This window comes from Argopecten irradians, chromosome 10, assembly GCF_041381155.1.
Source record: "Argopecten irradians isolate NY chromosome 10, Ai_NY, whole genome shotgun sequence".
NCBI classification, from domain to species: domain Eukaryota; kingdom Metazoa; phylum Mollusca; class Bivalvia; order Pectinida; family Pectinidae; genus Argopecten; species Argopecten irradians.
Window position 1 is genome coordinate 27,991,021 of NC_091143.1, and position 25,721 is coordinate 28,016,741.

Genomic DNA, 25,721 nt, shown 5'->3' on the forward strand with positions numbered 1-25,721 from the left:
AGACAGCCAACGATTTCATAACTTTGTATTTTTAATCTATGAAGATTATTTGGTTCCATCAAATCTGTAAATTCAGAAGAACGATATTTGAAATTTTAGCCATTTTGACCCATTTTGGCTCCGCACCTCGAGGTCAGCCAATATTGATACGGTGTTAAAATACTATCTCAGGCTAATAGTTCTAACCCCATTTGACTCATTCCCTATGAATACTAAGTAAATAATGTTCATAAATGTGTTTTTCCTATATAAACTTTAGTAAATTTGACCCCCTCCCCAAGGGAAAATCTGAGATCACAGGGCCATGTAATTTTATATAGAGTCTGAAAACCTTTCAGTCTACGAAGTGTATCTGCTTCCATCAAAATTGTGAATTCAGAAGATTTTTGAAATTTTAGTCATTTTGACCCCTTTTCATGGTGATCCTTCCTTTCACGGGTCATATGAAAATCAACACTACCAACAATGATTTTTAGTAACAGTTATCTTGTAATTGACCTTTTGACTCCAAAATCAATCTTCAGCTGTGTTTTCTCATATTAAGATAATCTCTTCAATATTCAAAATCAATTTTTGGACTCTTTTGTCTACGAACATCATTACGCCGTCATTTCAGCCAACGAGAAGCGACGTTATATACGACAATGCAATTTTTTATAGGCCAATTAAGTAAATCTTCAAGTGAATGGAAATGCTCGAACAAGCAAAATTGAATTATATATACCGGTATATATAAAAATATCGCACGTGCAAGTAATAATTTTGCATAGTCACTTGTGTGCGATTTTCATTGATTGTAGACAATACCAACAGTGACGTCTGAAACAAGAGGCCCAACGGCCTTAACGGTCATCTGACTACCTTGGCAATAGTCGTATAGGAAGTGAATAGATATGGTGTCATTGTTGTCGTCTTCGATTTTTGTTCAACCAGAGATGTAACAATACTTTTTTGAGATAATGTCATGGGCATTTCAGGCATATTTCAGCCAAACAACACCGATAGAACTTGTGCACTTTGAAATGTGTTTTCAAGATTGCGGTTGTGGCGGCCATCTTGGACTTCGGATCGACCCAAAAAACAACAATACTTGGTTAGAACCATATGTGATCATTCCATGCAAGTTTCAGCCAAATCACACTGTTAGAAATGGAGAAGAAGTTCAAAACGTCTTGCATTTCAGATCAACCCGCAAAATAACAACACTTTGTTGGGACCATGGCAGAATCAGTTCAGGCAAGTTTCAGCCAAACCGCAGAGGTAGAACTTGAGAAGAAGTTCAATAATTCAGAATGTGAAAAGTTTATGCACGGCGGAGGTCGACGGACGAAACATGGTGACTATAAAGGTCAGGATAACCTATAAACAACATGACGTCAGGGTTTTGAGGACGGGGGTGGGGGGGGGGTGGTGGTGGTTGTGTGTGTGTGTGTGTGTGTTTAAAGACCTGCTGGATTGTTGCAGCACATTTTGTCGTTGACAATATAACCTGGCCTACTCCTTAGATGAAACCAATACTCAGGCGACTTACTTGAATGCATTTTGGTTACAAATCGTGATAGACGGAAATTGCAGTGAAGTGTTGTAGTTGACCCTCACGTTGACGGTAACTGGCCAGTCGTAGTAATGGTTTACCCTATCCACTATCTGATATACCAACACTGAGGCGCAGGCGCAGATCACCATCAGCCACAGCAATCTGTGTCAGAAATCAAGTCATAATAAATGCATGAATTGATCTCAATTAATCACGACAACTGCATTATTTATATTTTCATTTCACAAGTTATTATGTGGAAAATAAATCATAGCTTCTAAATATTGGATCTAACAATTATTGAGGATGTTTTAACTTATAAAAATTCTGTTACTTAAAATCTATAGCGTCTAAAAGTTTGTTATATTTCTCACTCTGATATTTCATAACTAGTTTTCATACGTTGTATCACTTACATTAAAAATATCATTATCTTTTTTTCGTGTGTCGTTCGTCTGTATAATAATACATCAGAGACATTTTGACCAATTTATTATAATTTTTCACTTTTGTTATCAAACATTAAATCTCTCGACTAACAGTGGATGGAATGTCTACAGATATATCTGTATTTCCATTGAGGATACCCTGGGTAAGGTAGGCTTAGAACGTATCATATCTTAATTTCATATGTTACACTAATTTCTCTAAGTTCAAAGAATGAGGTTATTCTCTATAGATAGCAAATATTAAAGCAAAATAAAAATATTATTTTAGTGTTAATTAGACATATAGATACATGATTAAACACCAATTATTGCTCAAGTGATGAGTATCGTTTATGCTCTGTAGGCGGTGGAGCATTTTTAATAATTTAAAGCAACCCCTGAGTTCATTATGTAACATTACTAAAATTATATAAACGACAAAATCTGTACCGATAATTCTGAAACTTGTTACAAAATAGATTTGGTGCACTGAAACTGGAAATGGGTGAATGATATTTCAAATGATTTGTTAATAAATAGCATGAATGAAAATAGCACTCATGATTTATATATATCTTATATCTTTAAAATGTACATTTTAAGAATTTTATTCGTTATTTATATCAATTACTTTTTACTTGCAAAGTAATTACAACATGTAGTTATTTAATATTATGAAAGTATATAGTTTGCCGGCATGAACAAGATTTGTTATGTTGTTTTGGATAAAAAGAGTAGCCATGTCAAACAACTCGTCTGGGCGAGCATAGCACAAAAGCATGTAACCTTTATAATGTTGTAAATGCATTTCAAGGGTTGGCTTGTTGCTACATTTATTTCTAATAACAAGAGGCCCAAAGGGCCTTAACGGTCATCTGACTACCTTGGCAATAGTAAAACTAATTATATATGGTGTCACTTTGTCAGGACCATGTCAGGATCATTTTCAATTTCTTTCAACAAATTTTATTTCAAACAAGAGGCCCAAGGGCCTTAACATATAGGAAATTAATTAGATATAGTGTCATGGTAGCCATCTTCGATTTGTGATCAACCAGAGATGTAACAATATTTTGTCGGGACCATGTCAGGATCATTTCATGCAAGTTTCAGCCAAATCGCACCGGTAGAACTTGAGAAGAAGTTCAAAATGTGTTTTCAAGATGGCGGCTGTGGTGGCCATCTTGGATTTCGCATCAACCCGAAAAATAACAACACTTTGTAAGGACCATAACAGGATCATTTCATGCAAGCTTCAGCCAAATCACAACGGTAGAACTTGAGAAGAAGTTCAAAATGTGTTTTCAAGATGGCGGCTGTGGCGGCCATCTTGGATTTCGGATCGACCCGAAAAATAACAACACTTTGTTTGGACCATGTCAGGATCATTTCATGCAAGATTCAGTCAAATCGCACCAGTAGAACTTGAGAAGAAGTTCAAAATGTGTTTTCAAGATGGCGGCTGTGGCGGCCATCTTGGATTTCGGATCGACCCGAAAAATAACAACACTTTGTCAGGACCATGTCAGGATCATTTCATGCAAGTTTCAGTCAAATCGCACTGGTAGAACTTGAGAAGAAGTTCAAAATGTGTTTTCAAGATGGCGGCTGTGGCGGCCATCTTGGGTTTCGGATCATCCCGAAAAATAACAACACTTTGTCAGGACCATGTCAGGATCATTTCATGCAAGTTTCAGTCAAATCGCACTGGTAGAACTTGAGAAGAAGTTCAAAAATGTGTTTTCAAGATGGCGGCTGTGGCGGCCATCTTGGATTTCGGATCGACCCGAAAAATAACAACACTTTGTCGGGACCATGTCAGGATCATTTCATGCAAGATTCAGTCAAATCGCACCGGTAGAACTTGAGAAGTTCAAAATGTGAAAAGTTAACGCACGGCGCACGGCGGACGGCGGACGGCGCACGGCGGACGACGACGGACGAAACATGATGACTATAGGTCATCCTGACCCTTTGGGTCAGATGACCTAAAAAATGGTTCGTGGGCAAATTTCCATTGTTCCTGAAAATATTTTTGTACTTTGTACTTTTATTTTTTTACTCTTAAAAATTTCCCAAATTTTGTTAAATGAGATAACGTTTGTACCAAAGACGTGGGAATACCAAAGGTTTCCGATAATTTGCGGGTAAAATCACACACGATGATCGCTTTGAATAACCTTTGACCTCAGTTATGTTTGTCAAGTAATAAATGTCTGACAACGTCTGACAACGTTCATGCATTATCATCTTATTTTAGGTATTTTTAAGCGAGTTTATATATCATTATTTTAAGTTCTACGTCAAATCCCAACATCCTTTACACACATCATATATTGGTCAAAATGCGAGTTAACCACGAAAAACCAATTACTTGGATATAAGCAAGTATTCAGCTCATTTCCCATGAGACCAAACATTGTACTTTACCAATTAAATAATATAAGTATACGCTATCATTTAAGAGGCATCTGATAGGCATTTTGCTCTTATTAATACTTCGCTCTTTTGTACATTTTGCGTACATTATAAAACATTGAATAAATCTGAACATGTTCTAAATGTCCCCCTGGTGTCGGTTTTATTTACCTGGTGATTATCCGGGTAAGTATAGGCACGTAGACTATATTTTTAACCAAGCACTATTAGAAAGCTGTGCATATTTGAACAAATATGATAAGTAAAGATAAATTCATAAAGATTATTGAAGTTTCGTGTGTAGAACATATTCATAGAAACATAATGGGACTTTAGAGATTTGCGAAGGCATTTCAAAATGCGATATTATTGAATAAATAAATAGTAGAACATATTAATTGGTAATGCACATATCCATGAAAATGTTGACAAGGTTCGCAAAGTCAAAGCTACATACTTCCTGCCAATGAAGGATCCTTGGTGGACCACATAACGAAGTCCATGGAAAGTAGATCCTTCCGCGAAGTCCGTAAGGATAGTTTGGATTTTTGAAGATTTTGGAGATATTTGCTTCGCCATACCTTTCTCGTTGGTAGTTAATATTACCATGTTGTCTTCCTCAAGTGACAGATGAAACGTGTTCAGTTGTCCGCGTTTTACGTGCAAGTGTTATAAAGCTCTCCCGTCCCAAGGGAATTTTGCCTTAAATTAAATATCGGGCGGACATAATGGTCAAACCAGAGCATTAATAAAGATTTTCAGCACAAATCCCAGTGCAAATAATTGATTTCAAATATCTGATAACACATCTATATGGTGTATGATTAATAAATAACTAGTGTGATACAGCAATTGAAATTTATTATTCCATGAATAACTCCACTTACTAATAACTTAGCGATACAATACCCTTGAAATCATTTGAGTTAATTCGACACCTGCTATAAGCAGCTATTGGCTGCTTAATGACACTCTTGGGGCGACAATTTTATCGGTACAAATCGTTCTAGTCATTAGCAGCACCAGTTCTTATTACACTGAACAATTGCATTGTTCTTGATTGTGTTGAATATAAATTTTAGTCGCATATCTAATAATAATTATTATGATTACAGAAATCACCCCGACAATACTTTGTATTGTTATTATTATATGCTTCCTGCATTGAATGATGGCTGCCGCAGTGACCGATTATTTTGCTACTTTGATTAGTGTGTTGTGCTCACCATGACAATGTATTAATAAGGTCGCAAGAATGACCAAAAACGGAATATCTGTTACGGAAATAAACTTTCTTCCTTCTCAAATGAGGGTTTCACGATCAAATGAGGGTTTCACGACAACTGTAGAGTGTGATTATATGAATAAAAAAAAAAAACAGAAAATTTGGTTCCGTTATTCCATAAATTGCACTGAAGTAATGGTTACTGAATCATTTGGCTGTGCTGTTTAAGACCTTGCCTTCAGTCATATAAGAATCTTACACGGGTCCGTCAGGTGGATATCGATATCGCAACCCAAGTGAAAGATTTGGCTTTCAACCCGAAGCTTGATGGCCAGAATCATTTACGAGAGTTGATATGTCTCTGTCAACTTGAGAAATCTATGTTTGATTCTTATTCTCCCATACTTTATCTAAAATAATATGATAATGTCTGTTACTTTTTCATTGTGCTGTTAACACAGGAGAGCCGTTATAAGTCACAATTGATGACGTCATCGACGATACACACCAAGGTTACATCTCATATATTGACGACGTCACATAATTGTATAGCCCTTCTGTGTAAGATATTCTGTATTTACTATGCTATTTACTATAGCTATCTGTCTTTGCTGTTAGGTATGATATCGATTCCATCTCTCCAAGGATTAATTGCGGTCCACACATAACCCCTGTCAACGGCTCACAGACTGGCCGTCTGTTGACCTCGGGTCATTGTTTGATTAATTAACGTCCTATTAACAGACAGGGTCCTGTAAGGACGGCCTCCCATGTATGCGGAGTGTTTGTTTGATTATTTTAACGTCCTATTAACAACCAGGGTCATGCAAGGACGGCCTCCCATGTATACAGTGTGTAGCGTGTATGGTATGAAGTGTGTGGTGCGTGAATGGGAAAGTGCGGTATATTTAAGTTATGTCTTCCTGGTTATTGGAACTATTGCCCTTTTTACATTGTTCTATCACTGAAGAATACCACCGAAGACACCAAGCACTACATCCCACCCGGTCGCATTATACTGACAACGGACAAACCAGTCGTTCCACTCTCTAATGTTGAGCGCTAAGCAGAAACTACAACTTTTGTAGATTACAGAGTGTCTCGATCAGGGGACAGAACCTAGAGCCTACTACAGAGAAGAAGGGAGTTTCTGTGGTGTTTTTTCAGTTCAGTTAATTAGAATACATTTGATTTTCCTTATCTGAATTAATTGTGAAAATAAAATATTGAGATTTGATTGTTTGTTTGATTATTTTAACGTCCAATTAACTGCGAGTGTCAGGTAAGGACGGCCTCCCCTGTACGTAGTTTTTAGCGTGTGTGAAGTCTGAGTTGGGTGTTTTAGGATACATGCGATATGTTCGTACTGTGTCTTCATGTAATGGAAGTTCATTTTAAAATATCCCGAGGGGCTGATGTATGTAATCATTTATTATTAATGATATCTCCGAAAGGTTCCACTGAATTATGTTGACGGACGACACCGATTGTGATGGTAAGAGAAGACCTATTCTCTCATACTTGACGGGGTTATCCTACGGTTGTCTTTTACGGCATGATCGTAAAAGGCGACTAAATTTAGGATCTTATCTTTTCTATTCTTCCTAACTGACTTTATCCTTCCTAATGCCTCCCTTGGCACCGCCTCACTTTTGGCCTTGAGTTGAGCGTTCGCCCCTGTGAGGAAGGCTCTGGGTTCTGTCCCCTGGTCGAGACACACCAAAGTCTATAAAAGTGGTAGTTTCTGCTCCTGCTTAGCGCTCAGCAAAAAGGGAGTGGGACGACTGGTTCGCCCGTTGTCAGTATAATGTGACCGGGTGGGGGGTGTTGCTTGGTGTCTTCGGCGGCATGCTCCAGTGATATAGCACTATAAAAAGGGCAAAAGTTCCACTATACAAGAAGACACAACATGAATATACCGCAGTCTCCCGAAACACGCACCTCGCACAACATACACGCAACACACCGCATACATGGGAGGCCGTCCTTACATGACCATAGCTGTTAATAGGACGTTAATTAATCAAACAAACAAACAAAAAAGGGAAAAGACAGCTTTTACGTGCTAGAAAGTGACGTCATCAACATATGCGGCGACCATTTTACAGCAACGTTCATGTCGACTGAATGTTCATAATATCTCGTTAAAGTATGGTAAAAAATAATCAGTCAGGTGGACAGGGATATCTCAACCCTCGGGAAAGATTTTGGCCATGAACCCTTGGCAAGCCTCGGGTTGACCAGCCAAAATCTTTTATTCGAGTTGAAATATCCCTGTCCACATGACCGGCCCATGTACGATTCTGTTACACTCATATGTCTCATTGGGATGTGATGAACTACTTCCGTTTGCCTAGTCGAGAGAATTTGCACAAGCAATATCATCATCACACATATATTTGTACTACGCAATTTTTTTCAGGGAATGATGGAAGGTAACATTTCGTCTTTAATTAATAAGTGCAAATCATCTACGGTTGCTACCTTTAGGATCTTTAGTTCCTGTCGACTGGTCATCGATGCTACAGAAATTGTCGCAAGATGTACAAGGACAGGACACGAAGGCCACATACAGTGCCTATAAGAATATGCACACAGTGAAATCTGTAACAGTTGTTGCCCCAAATGGTACTGTTGTCTATGTCAGTGCTAGCAGACTATACTCAGATGTTGCTATTGTAGAGCATATTGTAGCTATCCGAGTTATTCCCAGGTGATATGAATCTGACGAACAAGGGTTTCACCATCTACTCCCTTCGTCCTAAAGGTGTGCGTCTGAATATACCACCTTTTTTAAGGATAAAAGCTAGTATATCCCTGTCGAGGTTAAAATGTGCAGGAAAAGTGCCAGATCTAGAATCCATATTGAGTAAATAACATAATTTTGAAATCCATTCGAATCCCGCTACAGTTCCTCCACATCAGAACAAAAGTTTTATTCAATGCTGATCAATTTCCAAATTCCCATGATCAATGAGCAAAAAACTGCACTTTACTACAATAGTAAGCTATGGTATTCTTTATGAATTCTACAAGACAAAGTGAAAACTACATTTTTATGCAGGTAGGGCGTTAGAATTGTACCTGCTACCCCTATTGCATGATCTTTTCTCTTCTTCCTAGCTGACTTTATCACAGTCTATAAAAGAGGTAGTTTCTGCTCCTGCTTAGCGCTCAGCAAACAGGGAGTTGGACGACTGGTTCGCCCATTGTCAGTAAAATGTGACTGGGGTGGGGCGTGTTGCCTAGTGTCTTCGGTGGCATGCTTCAGGGATATAGCACTATAAAAAAGCAACAGTTCCACTACACAAGAAGACACCAACATACCGCAGTCTCCCAAAACACGCACCTCGCACTTCACGCATGCTGCACGCTTCATACGTGGGAGGCCGTCCTTACATCACCCTGGCTGTTAATAGGACGTTAAAATAATCAAAACAAACAAACAAAAGCTAAGCAGGTGCATTTACTACCACTTTTATAGACTTTTGTGTGGGGAAAAAACCCAGAGCCTACCAAAGGTCAAAGTGAGACAGTGTCAAGGGATATAAAGTACTTGTGGTGAGTTACATTAAGTTCTTAGTCCATATATTTACTGGTTTTCGGATCTCCAGTCACACAGCCCTGGATCCATTCGCCAACTACACACTGCGCATGCGTCACACACACACAACCACAGACCACACCGCTAGGCTCAGGGTGAAATACTTACCCCGGTAATAGTGACCCCCGGTACAATCACTTCACTTCTCCCAACTTTATAAATGAAGGAGCTGGTCCTCCGTAGGCGTGCTTCACCATCAGGTCCATATGCGGTCACATGCTACTCTGCAGGTGTCGGGGAATGGGGCAAGGAGCCTACATGACCTAAACTTTATTTACCTTATGTACCGAGCAAGAAGCTACTGAGGTACATTCCATAATCACTGAAGGTTCACTGGCAACCTAGCACGTCAAGACGCCAAACTCTACCATGGTGTCTGTCTCATACAGGGGCGTAGGAAGCGGGGGGCAACTGCCCCCCGTTCCCCAGGACGGGGGGGCAAACATGTCTTTTTGCCCCCCCCCCCCATTTTCGCCGACTGAAATTTTCTAAAAAAGCTTATTTGAAAGAAAAAAGGGTCCTCCTGCACATTTTTCGTACTTCATTCTAGAAATTTTTTTCCGCTGAGCGGCGCATTTCCTAAAAGGCTCAAGCACATAATGTCAAACCTTAAATTGTAAAAATTCAATACACACAAACTAGACTAAAAATGTCCATCAAGGGATTCTATGTACTATTTAAAAAAATGTCTCTTAAAAGATCAATTATTTATATGTCTTAGCGAGACAATTAATTCATTTTTTTTCTGTTACACAACAATGTACCGATGGTGTGAAGCCGGTATATTCAGATCGAGTAGGGTTCCATAAAGTTATGACGACACAATTATCATTTCTAAATGCAGGTGGCTTTAAATCGAAAAATTACCATGTTAAGAACGCTTTATAATCATTAAACTTTATCGTAAAACTCATCTCAGCCATTCTAAATCGTAATTTTTTTCCCGGGGGAGACCCCCCGGACCCCCCTAACACCGAATTCTCGCGCCTTTCGGCGCTTGCAAATCCATCAAAATGCATCGTAAAACTCATCTAAGCCATTCTAAATTGTAATTTTTTCCCGGGGGAGACCCCCGAACCCCCCAAACACCAAATTTCTCGTGCTTTCGGGCGATCGCAAAATCATCAAAATACATAAAACTCATCCCGGGGTCACCCTCAGACCCCTAATAAAACACCAAAATCTTGCGCCTTCGACGCTCACACGCTAATTTGGCCAATTTGCGTATTCGTTAATTTCCTTTTAGCGACCCCACTGTCTATAAATGTGTACAAGGATTAAATTTAGTGATATATGAAAAATGTACATAAAGCATTTATCATATGGTTTTGGAGTTGAATTAATCTCCTCCTGTAGGTGGGGGGGGGGGGGGGGTTTACAAAATATTGAGGACCCCCCCCCCCCCCCCCCCCCCATGACGTTTCATCTTCCTACGCCACTCTCATACCTTTACTCATTGCCTCTGGAACAGCCGCTGAGCGTTGGCCGCGGTAGTCCTCAGCAGTTTGTCCACTGTGGTCTGTAGAATCGGCGCAATTACCTCGGCAACCGAATAAAGCTGATTAGGAGCTGACCACTGCTGTCTAGGCTTGGGGAAATACGGAGTGTCAGTCTCCAGCAGGGTCCTATCCTGTTTCAATGCCTTCAAGGCTCGGGTCTGCGGGCCTGAGTAAGAGCCAACCAATCTTGTGAAGACCAAGTAAAGGTTTGGGAACACAGGGGACCACAGATCCAAGACATAGTCGTCCTCACTGAAACAGTGCAAGTGGATCCTCTGGTCTTTTGGCACTCCCAGAGTACTGCCGGAGAGTTGATAGGATGCAAGTGAAACCTGGATGGGAGGGGCAAATCCAAAAACCTGCAGAAGGCGGTCATAGACCTGGCGTGCACCTCGCTGACCGGCCATTGTCGGCACGTGACTTCATACCCTGCATGTTGACATAGGTTACCAGTTCATCCCATGTTCTCGGCCTAGCCATAAGCCATATACCGCCTTGCAGGTAGGGCGTTAGAATTGTACCTGCTGCCCCTATTGCATGATCGTAAAAGGCGACTAAATTTAGGATATTATCTTTTCTCTCTTCTTCCTAACTGACTTTATCTTTCCTAATGCCTCCCTTGGCACCGCCTCACTTTTGGCCTTGAGTTGAGCGTTCGCCCTTGTGAGGAAGGCTCTTGGTTCTGTCCCCTGGCCGAGACACACCAAAGTCTATAAAAGTGGTAGTTTCTGCTCCTGCTTAGCGCTCAGCATACAGGGAGTGGGACGACTGGTTCGCCCGTTGTCATTATAATGTGACCAGGTAGAGTGTTGCTTGGTGTCTTCAGCGGCATGTTTCAGTGATATATCACTATATAAAAGGCAACAGTTCCTCTATACAAGAAGACACAACATGAGTATACCGCAGCCTCCCATGACACGCACCTCGCACAACAAACACGCAACACACCGCATACATGGGAGGCCGTCCTTACATAACCATAGGTTTTAATAGGACGTTTATGAATCAAACAAACAAACAAACCCTTGAAACTCCCATTAAACAATGAAAACACACCATGAAATTTTGTTTGAACATTTTTTATGGATAGTGCCATGAAAAAATAGTAATATATTGCATGGGAGAATGAAAATATAATTAAATGGTTGGTATATGCAAGCAATTCACCCATGAATTATTTTCATGGTCATGATTTCCAGTAACAGCAACATTCATAGCCATGATTCCATGAAATTAAATGTCCATGAAGCGAAGATGCAGTTGTCAAAGTGATCATCATGGCCTTTAAAACTCTTCTTTCAAATTTGGATGATTTTTCATCCCATGAACTCTATTTGTTGTTAAGCTTTCATAGCCATGAAACGTAACTTAGTTTATTTAAGTGAAATAATTTGAGGTTTCATGGCCATGGAATGGAACTATTTCAGTAAAATAGTGTGAGCTTTCATGGCCATGAAATAGAACTACAAAAATTGTACGGGTAAGTAAAATAGTTAGAGATTTCACGACCATGATCAATTAACACTGCAGTATGCAACTGATATATTTAAAAAGATAAACAAACAAGACAGGCAAAGATAAACAAACAAGACAGGCACAGTAAACTATCTTTACCACCATTAATTGTATTTATGACTGATAGGTTTTAATTAAATTGGACACAGTAATAATATCTGTGTACAGTGTATATAGATAATAGAGTTACACTATCCTCGGTGAAGTGTCAGTAGAGGGGCCATGCTGAGTCAGCTGGCTGAAAAGAAGGGTTGACCCCTGTGATGACCACATAATAGCATATCTCAGTAAGATATGAAATAACTGTTTGTTTTATGTTTAAATCAAGTACTATCTAAGATTTATGATAGTGAATTCTATAGTATGATATTAAAAATCAAACAATATAGTAAGCTGTGTGGAATTGAGATACAATTCAATAGGCAGTAAATATATATATATAGTTTGGAAGCTGTATAGCTTTTACAGTATTGTTTAGTATGTGAAAGTCAGTATAAATGTAACGCATAATGAAATACAAGCATGTGTCATCATTGATACATCCAATATGTTTTTCTTTTTCAGTTCATAATTTGTTAATTTTGTTGAATAACATTTTCTATTGTACTTGCGTATTAAATCACTGTCTTTAGCTCACCTGCCCGAAGGCCATCCGTCGTCCGGCGTCAACTTTTCCATTTAAACAACTTCTCCAAAACTTGGAGACCTAGAGTCCTGAAATTTGACGTATAGCATGATGGGATGAAGGGCTACCAAGTTTCTTCAAATGAATGACCTTTACCTTCATTCAAGGTCACATGAGTCAAATAGGTGAAAATCTTTAACAGACTTCTTAATAACCAAGAGACATAGATACCTGAAATTTGGCCTCTGACATGCTGGGATGGAGGGCTACCAAGTTTGTTCAAATGAATGACCATGACCTTCATTTAAGGTCACAGGGGTCAAAGAGGCTGAAATATCTTGATAAGAATCTGCTTCATTAACAAGAGGCCTAGAGACCGGATATTTGGCATGCGACATGCTTGGATAAGGTCTACCAAGTTTGTTCAAATGAATGACCTTGACCTTGATTCAAGGTCACAGGGGTCAAATAGGCTTAAAGCTTTCAACGACTTCTTAATACCTAAGAGGCTAAGGGACCTGATATTGGGCCTGTGGCATGCTGGGATTAAGGGCTACAAAGTTTGTTCAAATGAATGACCCTGACCTTCATTCAAGGTCACAGAGGTCAAATAGGCTAAAATTGTTAAACAACTTCTTCTTAATAACCAAGAGGCCTAGGGCCTATTGGACCTGTGGCATCTATTGGGTCAACTGTGGCATACTGGAGATGAAGGACTATTTGGCCTCTGACAAGTTTGTTCAAATGAATGACCTTGACCTTGATTCAAGGTCTCAGGTGTCAAATAGGCTTAACTCTTTAAACGACTTCTTGATAACCGAGAGGCCTAGAGACCTGATATAAGCCCTGTTACATGTTGGGATGAATTGCTACAAATTTTGTTCAAATGAATGACCTTGACTTTCATCCAAGGTCATAGGGGTCAAAGAGGCTAAATATTTAAACAATTTCTCAATAACCAAGAGGCCTAGAGACCTGATATTTGGCATGCGACATGCTGGGATGAATGGCTACCAAGTTTGTTCAAATGAATTATCTCGACCTTGATTCAAGGTCACAGGGGTCAAATAGGCTTAAATCTTTAAACAACTTCTGAATAACAAAGAGACCTAGGGACCTTATATTGAGTGATCATGCTGATAATTTACGACAGTGTGTTTGAAAAATGAGAAAAAAAAATGGAAAATGAGCCCTGTCTACATCGATATCACGTAACTGCCTTTAAGTACTAGTACGTAATACTGACTGACACTGTTCAGAATATCTTAGGCTAACAAGTTATTCAAAGTGGCAAGATCTTCTAACTGACGGCAGTAAATAAGGTACATTGTAAATGTAAGTACATTTACATTTTTATTACATTATCTATAAACGCAATTATCAAATGCAGTATATTAACAATGTGTAAAACACTTACTTATTATATAGCTAAAATATTGTACATTGCACACAGGTAGTATTCCCATCAGCCCCTCCACACATACAGTTCAAGTACAGTTTAATTTGATACATGTACAATGTGCACACATTCATTTATCAGATTTAGGTCTATAATTTATAAATGATACTAAGTTAGGGTATAAAGAAAAGAATGAAAACTTGTTCATCTCTTGTTTTTAGCTCACCTGGCCCGAAGGGCCGGTAAGCTTATGTCATGGCACGGCGTCCGTCGTCCGTCCGTCCGTCCGTCCGTCAACATTTACTTTAAATCGCTACTAGTCATAGAGTTCTACATGGATTGTAACCAAATTTGGCCACAAACATCCATGGGGAAAGGGAAACAGAACTTGTATAAATTTTGGCTTTAACCCCCCAGGGGCCCAATAGAGGAAATAGAGGTAAATCCTATAAATCGCTACTTGTCCTAGAGTTCTGCATGGATTGTGACCAAATTTGGCCACAAATATCCTTGTTAGAAGGGGAACAGAACTTGTATAAATTTTGGCTCTGAGACCTTGGGGGCAGGAGGGGCGGGGCCCAATAGGAGAAATAGAGGTATATCCTATAAATCGCTATAAGTCATAGAGTTCTGCATGGATTGTAACCAAATTTGGCCAGAAACATCCTTGTTAGAAGGGGAACAGAACTTGTATTAATTTTGGCTCTGACTCCCCAGGGACAGAAGGGGCGGGGCCAAATAAGGGAAATAGAGGTAATTCCTAAAAATCTACTTGTCCTAGAGTTCTGCATGGATTGTAACCAAATTTGGCCAGAAACATCCTTGGAGGAAGGGAAACGGAACTTGTATAAATGTTGGCTCTGAGCCCCTGGGGGCAGGAGGGGTGGCGCCCAATAGGAGAAATAGAGGTAAATGTTCAAATTCCTTCAGAAAAGAAACAATGAACCTGTATACAGAACATTACTTAGCATTAAAAACCAGGTGAGCGATACAGGCCCTCTGGGTCTCTTGTTTTTTTTTTACTGATATTGTGGTAAAATTTATGAAAGTAACAAATCATATTTCTTTGGCACATGAAAGGCCTACACGATATACATCTGTACATGTATGTTCTCATATTTTTTTTTTACAGAATGGCTGCAGGCACATCACAGTGATATTCGACTAAAAACCACTCCAGGAACAAATTTGTGTTCAAGTGTGTACAAGAGAAATGAAAATTCTGTGACCAAAAACATTTTCAGTTTTGGTACTCTAACAATTAATTTATCATGATGGTGTAAAATTTTCTTGGACATGTGTCATACACATAATTTGAAAGAGGCATGTATACCTGGTGTATGTTTTCAGGTGAAATTCTATTATGTGAAATAAATAAATCAATAATGCAGTATTGTGTTAGCTTCTTTCATGTTGGATATATAGACATGAACTGTACATGTGTAATATAAGAGGAGCAGACAAATACATGACAAGACAAGGGTTCCAATCTTGGATCTCAAATTTACAGATAAACTACTGTACCTAATACTGATCTAGAACCATTACACATGTATGGGGATAGTCGAGATTAAATTTCTTATTCCTGCCAATGAAGGCAATTTCTGGTGCAAAATCACTGATATATAGTACTTTTCACATACAATGTACATATAAAAATATATATATTATATATATATAAAAAACAACAACAACAAAATTTCTTGCTAGCACTTTTGTTGTGTCATGATTGATGGCTCTTTATATATACCTGGTATATACTTGTTAGCAGTAAGTCGGAGTAAATTAAACATGCATTGATTAATTATTTATGTATACAGTGGACCCTCAATAATCCGGACACAAATGTACTAATGAACTGGATACAGAAGTCTGCAGCACATGTGTAATGGAATTCTAATGATTTATAAAAAAAATACAACTTATATTCACTATTCACATCATATTTAAAATGGATATTTCTTCTCCGACATCTAAATAGTTATGGCATTACGCCATTCATTCTTCTTGTGAAAACAATAAAATGGTAAATATATAAAGGTGAAATTAAAAAAAACAACTATAAAAAGACATTTTTTCATTAAATTCTACTTACATAGTTCTAAGTATGTAAAATAAATATGAATATTACAACTGAAACCTGTACTTTGTGGTACATCAGTAATGTTAAAAGTGACAAAATGTATTATTATATATGATTCTCAATGTCCTCTATTTGTATCTGAAAAACAATATAAATTTTGAAAAAAAAATAACTGTATACTATTACTATTTTGGAAGAATAAAAATGTTTGTTGCTATGTTTGCATTAATTTGGATGCACCCCAAATGTATAGCAATGTATTTGGTAAATCGAATCAGGGGAGATAACTCTGTATTTTTTTTTGGTTTACCTTTTTTCAATGACCCTGGCTGTTACTAGGACGTTAATTAATCAAACAAATAAACAATGTATTAATAGACTAACATATATCCTGCGCTTGAATTTGTTTTCAGTCAGCGTATCCATCTTTTCCCCCACAATTCATCCCATACCCAGACGCATCAACATTTTTATGATCCCAGGCTCTTAGATAGTGCATGGGGTTACTATTTAAGATGACCCTGCAAGTCAGCTGTTATTGCATGATCGTAAAAGGCGACTAAATTTAGGATCTTATCTTTTCTCTATTTTCTAACTTACTTTATCTTTCCTTATGCCGCCTGAGTTGAGCGTTCGCCCCTGTTAGGAAGGCTCTGGGTTCTGTCCCCTGGCCGAGACACACCAAAGTCTATAATAGTGGTAGTTTCTGATCCTGCTTAACGCTCAGCATATAAGGAGCAGGATGACTGGTTCGCCCGTTGTCACTATAATGTGACCAGATGGGGTGTGTTGCTTGGTGTCTTCGGAGGCATGCTTCAGTGATATAGCACTATGAAAAGGGCAACAGTTCCACTCTACAAGAAGACACCACACGATCATACCGCAGTCCACGCATCTTTGACTCAGACACGCTACACATCGCATATAGGGGAGGCAGTCCTTCCATGACCCTGGCTTTTAATAGGATGTTAATTAATCAAACAAACAAACACAAATTACAGTTAATATGTAGTTTATTAGCAAATTTGATTGACGCACGTTTAGAAGACAATGACATTTTGATTTGTGTAGACGACGATGAAAATCCGTTTATCAGCACAATAACTTTCACTTTTAAATTGGTCATATGGAAAGTTAGAAATATAATCGAATATCAAAACAAACGACAGACTCCGTTATCAGCCTTCGAAATATTTAAAGCTGTCTTATCAGAAAACCTTCACTTTTTTCCAAGTTAATAAGAGAGTGCATTTGACTGGAACCAAAATTTAAAACCTCCTAGAAAAAAACTCCTAACCTCAAAAACATTCTGACATAATCAGCTGATTATGGCTGACATTTATGTAACACTGCCCATAGCTTTTCAATTTTTTTCATAATAACAGACAATCAATATACTTTGACTAACATGTATGACAGATAGCATGATACCAATGCGGATATATTTACCATTTTGTTCAGCGTTACTATAATCCAGGACCTCGTGTTTTTGAAACCGATTGTTATGTGGTAACTATCTTATTCAGTTTTGCTATGGAGCCGGTAATGTGTATTAAATCCCGATTATATATATCACTACTTTTTTCCCTGACGTCTTCTTCGTACTTTCCAAAATAATATATTAAGTAATTACAAAAGGCCTGATCAATTGTACAGATAGCCAGATCGATGTGGCTAGAGTTGATACGACCAACACGGAAATTTGGTTCTCTGTGCAATTGATTAGGCTCCGCGCGCCTCCGCCTGCATTCGTAATATGTTCATATAATACTAATCAGCACCCATGATGAAATTAATTGTAAAATTTTCTTTAAAAAAAATAAGTATTCAGATGTAGATAATAAGTGTGTACAATATGTGATGGTGCATGTGTATATGTGTAATGGTGTGTATATGGATATGTACATGTATGTGTATATCTATTTACAGTGTGTAAACATGCATTATATGTGTGTATGTATATCTCATCTGATGATACACTACAATAACTTCAATATCAACAGGAATTTCTCTTTGGTAGCAGCTGCAAGTGCAAATATTATGTGTTACGGATTTATCAATAGAAGAGGCAAAGAGTTTCTCACTAATTCCACATTCCACAAATAAAATTTGCGAAAATGATAACTCTGTCGAGAGATTTATTCACACTTTTTTGCAATTAGAATATTTAGGCACGGAGAAATGGGCATTTTGTTTCGTATAAAACTATCATAGGCCTGAAAGGTAAAGGTGGTTTGCAGTTTCCCGACATTGATTTGAAATTGAAATCTTTCAGAATTAAATTTGCATTTAGATTTTTGAACAATGACGATATATTATGGAAAAATACCGGAAAATATTTCCTATCTTTAGTTGGGAAAATGAAATTAGGTTTATCTTGTTTTAACTGCAATTTCAAGCGTTCGCAGTTAAATAATATATACCGATTTTTTATCAAGAAATGTTGCTTGCTTGGGTGCATATATTTAATTTTCTTAAATTTGAGGAGAAAAGTGATTATATGTATAGCCAGCCTGTATTTTTTTAACCCGCTGTTTCAATTTTGTGGAAAAGAACTGAACAGTAGGTGTGTTTATTCAAGCGGGTCTTGTCTATGTGAAAGATTTTACTTACGAGGTACTTCCAAGTTTACTTCCAATAGAATCCATTGTTGAATTAGTCCATGAATATAATCCAGATATCCCAAGAAAGAATATAATCACCGAGTATGTGAAGGTAATCCATAGTTTTCCTGATAAAGTCCTCACAAGTATTCTCAATTACTGTTATGAAAAAACATGTGCCGTAGATCCCGTTGTTACGCTACAAAGGCCTGACGGCGCGCGCGTGTCACCACGATCCACACGTGATATTTATGCGGTACTGTTGAGTGGGACATTCGTTGCACCTGTTGCCCTACAGTTTTGGGGAAGTAGGTTTCCGGATGATCAGGTCGAGCGCGTATTTGGTATAATCCATGCCCCAAATTATCCAGTCGAAGTAGCGGAAGTGCATTTTAAGGTTGCTCATAATTCTATATTCACGCGCGACAAATTATTTAGATGTGGAATTTCGGATACCGATGTATGTCCTGTCTGTAAACAGGCATCGGAAACGTTATGGCACTTGTTTTTAGATTGTCCCAAATTAAATGAATTTTATGTGTTTTTTAATGATTTTGTCAAAAAGTTTTTTTTCTGGTACTAGTGATGAAAACAGAAATGGTATAGACTGGCATCGTTTGATATTGCTTGGATTTTATGAGAAGTGGAAGAATGTAAATCATCATGTAGTTAACTTTACCTTAAGTGTTGCCAGATTTTGTGTTTTTAAAAGAAGGAATATTGTCATGTGCAATGAAGGAAATGTGGATATTATCAATTTTTTCAAATTCACGTTCAAACGTTTTGTTCGATATATTTTTCATTTATTTTATAAGTACGCATAAAAGAGCTTTTTTCATAAAGTATTTCATCTCTTCAAATGATATTATCGTACTAGACGACTGTGATATTCAAATTATTTTTTAAAACTATTTACGAAGTTGTGAGTCCTATGATTATGTATTGCCTGTATTTACAGTATTAGTGCAGATGTTTTTATGATTATTTTTATTTGTTTGTTTTGTGAGGAACCTCGGGGGACCCAACCCCCGGGGCCCTATTGACGGGAAAAATAAAATTATTTTTATCCTTGAAAAAAAAAAAGGCGTCCGACTTCGAATCGGAAGATTGCGAGTTCGAGTCTCGTCGTGGTCGATATTATTTTTGTTGTCTTTTGTGTTTTTTTCTCGTATTTTCGGGTTCCTTATTAATCGTATTGACCTTGTGACAAGGTATATGTAACAGATTTAATGAGATGGTGAGATAACAAGTAAAGGTTATTGCATGGCTTTCGAGTAATAATGAGTAGTAATGAATGAGGGATTTAGCGCCTTTCATGGTCAAGTAATCCTGATTGGCCATGAAAGGGGGTTATTGTGGAGTCAACTGTGGTAACAAGACATTTATTGGACACACTTTTCCTTTGTGAGAGGTTGGAAGTATGCAGTAATACATGTTACAGATAATTCACAACAGTATCATTAGAATGTCGGGGTTATATCCCATTTTGTAAATACCAAAAATTACACTACACTATGACCATAATGAAAAAGCTATTTGTATTACAGCAGAATAAAAGTATTTAAAATTATTATTTGCTCCCTGAAAAATCTATTGCTCTACAACACATGGGTTAAATATTGTAAAGGATTTCTTGTCTAGGTATGTAGAATGACGCAATGAAGTATAACCAAGTTTGTTTAAGTTATAATTAACCGGAGTCATATATGAACATCGTATTAAATCTGCTGTGTATTACAAACTGTAAATATGCACCATGATTCCCAGGTAGCAGATGATCTGTCTAGGTTCATTGGACCATTGTTGTAGTTTACAGTATGCTATGTAGCATGTAAAATAAGTTCAAATCAATTATCATACTTCAATCTAACCTATTGAAATTTTAAATGGCCTAAAGGAATGTTTTCTCTAGGGAAATCGTTACGCCGTATTGGCAGCCAAAATAGAGGCGATGTATCATATTTACATTATGAGATCATAATTTTAGTGGTTTTATGAATCGACTACTATGAACTGGATCAACTTAACCTCTTGCATACATGTTCATAATATGAGTGCCTCAAAACGGATATTAAAACCATTATCCTGTACGCAACAAAGACTACTGTGTACATGAGAGAAAGAGGAGATGGCTTCTAGAGATTATGATTAAAAACCAACCCCTGTCTTATCATGTTATCATCTCCATGAAAGAGGGATGGGTGCATTTCATTTTACCAATGAAAATAGGTAGTATAGTAAATCAAACTAAAATAATGCTTAGCTTATCATATCGTACGTGTCCAAATAGCTTATCATATATTACGTGTCCAAATAGGCTATTGACCACGACGAGACTCGCAATCATCCTATTCACATTCGGACAAGTATAATTTGCATATTAAGGTTAAAATACTATATGTGTTTAAATTTATAAAAGCAAAGGTTTTTTTTATATTTGACCGAAATTTCTATGCATTGCAACAAATTATGTGTCAACAGAACCCATGTTGGCCATGATACAAACTATTAATCAAAATACACCTATTCAACTGCATCAAGGAAATGAATAGAAGACATACAAAATGTTAATAGATTTCCCCTTAACTTTGGTTTAAACATTCACAGTAAGTCTTGCCTATGCTTGCAGTGGTACATGTACATTATTGTATGTTGCCGAAAGCATTTTGCACTTTGATAACATTGTCGGTTATTTCCGGTTGACCGGGTTAACACTAATACAGGAAATACCATTTCATGGAAGTCAGTGAAGATCTCGTGTGAAACATCATTGTCTCGTTTCGTGATTCCTTTGATAAATTATATCGATCAATGAAGAACAAAGTACCTACATTTGATACACGGATGAAAGATGTCAACACTAATTCATTAACAAAACCCACCTCGTAAAAACTACTCGGCGTCACACACATCAGGGTAGGTTTTTTTTTTATTTCGTTGAACTACATTAGTAAATTATAAGTTTAATTACTGTAGTAACCGATATGTGAGTCACTGACACATTTAATTTGAGCACTTTGCAGCGGTAGTTTCATTATATCTTTTTATTCCCGTATTCGCTCTGACGGAATACACATATTGAAATAAACTATGTTCAAATTAAATTCAGTTGCAAGATCTAATGATGTCACTCTACCTGTTCGGTCCCATATGTAAAACAAGGACTGTCCATATATACACATGCTTCATATAAAACAGTATGCTTCCCTTTTAGATGGATAGCTGACCTCATCTCAGCAATGCTTCACGTGCAAACAGGGATTTTGATTTTTTGCAACAACTGAGCACTTTAAAAAACATAATTTGTAAAGAAATCTTCGAACCTGAAACCCCAATAACAATATTAATCCTATCTTGTACATTAATACAAGAATCCTTATTCACACATATATGTGCCAGTAATGTTTTGTGCTATGTGGCATGGATACCCCTGAATCAAAACCACCTACAACTTACATGGCCATTGCACCTCATTAAGTATTAAAATAGAGGAAATTATAGATGTATTCTGAGGTTTAAAAAAATGAAAATGAAAGTACTTTATTATTTGAAAACCCTTGACTAGAGAGGTCTTTTCCTTATCGTTCACGCCCACTGACATAGGTAAAACCGGTTCGATATTTTAATGATGTTTTTCTTACGTTCAAAAATCAAATTTCTATCTTGCCGGTGCTGTTGCGGAAACATAGGTCAGTGATAATGTCTAATACAAATTCTGTGCATGTGGGATATAAGAGTTTCTCCACATCTTGTACAATAATGTGATAGTCAATTTTAAAGAGTTGTTATGCTATTTAGTCTAGTTCGATACTTGAAATAGGAAACAAAATATATGCAGAGGGATGTTTTAAAACGATCAAATATGATCAGGGGATGTGTTTGTTGTTTTTGCCATACTGAATATTGGTTAATTAGTCGTCGTCATGGTGACACGTCTGAAAGGAACATTGTAGCAGAGAAATATCGTAGTTATTGAAGATAAACTGCACTATTTTCACATTTCTCAGCAATAATTTGGCAGTATACAACGATGAATTAAATCATGGAAAGTTTAAAGCAGGTGGTAGGGCCTATATATGATATAGAAATAACGAATAATACACATAATTTTTAATGTTGCAATGCTTAATATTGGTAGGTAAATAAAGCTGACTTATCAAAATAAAAAAAAAACTCTAAAATTGTGTTCACAAGGCCACGTTTTCCGTTTCACCAGTGATTCACGCCGTAACGAAATGTAAATTACATTTCTTAAAAGTTTAAAACAGAAATGGTCAGGTATAGCTTAATTGGTACAAGGTTATGAAATTATGTTAAACTCAAATTGGTATGATGTCTGATGTTTAAAAAACAAAATTCGATTAGTCTTAGTTAAAATGCAATTGTTTTATATTCAAACATTGATTTATCAAATTAGTTTTGCTTGAAGCAATTTATTACACAGACAAAAGTCTCTGGTGTAGTGGATATTTTATGACACACTATCTTTCTTAGTGGCTGAGCCTTTAATGCAATTGCGTCAAGCAGTTTAACATTATTTGCTTCATTTGGCATATGCTTCAATGTTAATTTGGCCTTGTGAGCAGATTGAGAGACCCATCCCATCCCTTTTTTGCCGACATAGATGAAAGATTTTTATTTGCATTCAATCTGATCAGATTGATTGACATTGGAACAAAATGTCTTTGATTATATATCAAATGGATTTTGTCCAAACAGGTTTCCACCCTGTCCATGACAAATAATCTTTTTCACATCTATACACAGCGAATAAACATAAACGATATACAGAAAAAAAAAGAAAAAAAACCAATAAAATATGGCAATTTCTTGCGCGACATCCAAAGACATAAGATTACCGCTATATATGTACTATAGGAGTATCATCTGCGTTTTTACGTCATGGTCAAAGATAGCTGTTGTCACTATACCCGTAACAATAATTGCCATTTGATATGGTGCGCTTCTGGGATAATGTAACGCAAAGAAAAGCCAACTGATGGTATAGAGGGCACGCACGACGCGCAGTCATTTCCCGATGTCTTTTCACGGTAATGACAGGACTACTTCCGGCAGTTTACGGCGTCGTTGGCACCGGGTTATATTTGGCAGGAAGTTGACTTGAGAATGCACGTCTTTAAAAAAATCTTGGTTTAAAATAAAAATGGAAATATTTTGAACACACTTCATTACTGATTGTATATAGAAGCATATCATGCACGTTGTTAAAATCATTTTAATTTGAATAAAAATGGAAATATTTGGACAACATTTTATTAATGATTGTATGAAGTAGCACATCAACATCATATAGAACACGTACGTTTTACAATGAACAAGTCATATGGTTAACACTTCTTGACGCACTGAACGTAAATCAATCAACAGTTATGTAATACTACATGATACTGCATGTAGACATTAATATTTAGTATGGTTAACGGTACAGACGTGGCTTTATATCTATATTTAGTTTTTGTTTAATTACTATTACCTTATCCAATGTGTAGGTTCGCGAACCTCTCTAGTACAGACCCTCTATTGCTCTCATAAACTACGCAAATACGCAAGTGTTTAACATGTCCCGACAAATTACCACAAGCCTCTTGGCGCGAGGTCGAATCCCACGAGGGCATTTTTCAGGTACCGACTGCTGGTATGTGGTCTTTCTCCGGGTTCTCCGGTTTTCCTTCCTCTTTCCTTTTTCTTCCCCATCAAAATTGGTACGTCCTTACATGACTCTATTAATACAACGTAAAACTTAACAAACCAAACCAAAGCAAATATGCACAAACAACATTCCTCCCTAATTCTCGTATTCAAAGTGGGTTTTTTCTTTAGATTTGTGATAACATTACAAAAAATATTTGATTATTATAATTGACGTTAGGTACTACATCTTCTTTCAAATGTTGTCGAGGCCGCCATCAATGGAGTAGGTCTGTGGAAGACCTTTACTACCAATACCATCCATCTTTGTGTACACCAACGCAACAATGCTGACGGAGTAGAGTGTAAAAAGGGAACATCGTGATAAAACACAGGATAATCCTTCTATATGCAAAGACGTGGCTTACTGTACTTGCTTTAGTCAGAACAGTCTTTGTTCAGATACTGTAATTTGAGTTTAAGAGAGATAGACTTCTTATATTACAGTAGACATTGATATATTCGGGAGTGTTTAATTTCGCTATTTGCGTGTGTGTAAACATTTCGTTGTAATTTTCGCGACAAATATGACTGTTGTAACATTGTTTTATATAAAAATATCTTACGCGAGAAGGAAGTTTTCAGGTTTACAAGGCATTTGCGTAATTAACAAAACCCCCTCACGTATTTTCCACGCTTACAGTATATTGATGTGATGATGGGTGGTAGTCTAATTAATTGTATACTTGTTTAAATCTGTGTTTATGTCATGAGATATAGGATTGGTTGTCAGTCTACCATTACCATTAACTGTTTTAATGTTTTCGTAGACAGATCATATACGTATTCCGCACTCGGTATATTAGAAATTTGACACTGATGATTGAATGCATCATCGTGCTTACAGATTTTAATAAAAACATAAATTATATATATATGGTACACAGACTGATGCAACAGATGTCATTGACGACATTTTCGTTAACATATTATACGTTAACCATAAATTGTCGATTAAGTATCGCTATCTCGACATATTACCATATGTTAATATCTACATCATATTTAGAAATATTAGATAAGAATCATGATGACTAGTCTAGCTGATGACGATACCTCTTTTTTTATTCATGGCC

At 37.2% G+C, this 25,721-nt stretch overlaps 1 protein-coding gene, 1 long non-coding RNA gene and 1 pseudogene across 2 annotated transcripts; 2 read left to right on the top strand and 1 right to left on the bottom strand.

The window, feature by feature from the left end:
* Positions 1-1,218: 1,218 nt before the first annotated feature.
* On the top strand, positions 1,219-8,481 carry LOC138332643 (uncharacterized; annotated as a pseudogene).
* Positions 8,482-10,665: 2,184 nt separating this feature from the next.
* Positions 10,666-11,118, bottom strand: LOC138332644 (uncharacterized metal-dependent hydrolase YcfH-like). Its single transcript, XM_069280646.1, has one exon. The coding sequence runs from the start codon at positions 11,116-11,118 to the stop codon at positions 10,666-10,668; it is 453 nt and encodes a 150-aa protein (XP_069136747.1).
* Positions 11,119-13,981: 2,863 nt separating this feature from the next.
* Positions 13,982-15,640, top strand: LOC138332792 (uncharacterized). The gene is made up of 2 exons (XR_011209873.1): positions 13,982-14,186; positions 15,383-15,640. It is a non-coding gene; the product is annotated as an uncharacterized lncRNA (long non-coding RNA).
* The last annotated feature ends 10,081 nt before the right edge of the window (positions 15,641-25,721 follow it).

Bases quoted from the DNA above. Each gene is read 5' to 3' on its own strand.
- LOC138332644 (XM_069280646.1), bottom strand. From the start codon at position 11,118: ATGGCCGGTCAGCGAGGTGCACGCCAGGTCTATGACCGCCTTCTGCAG.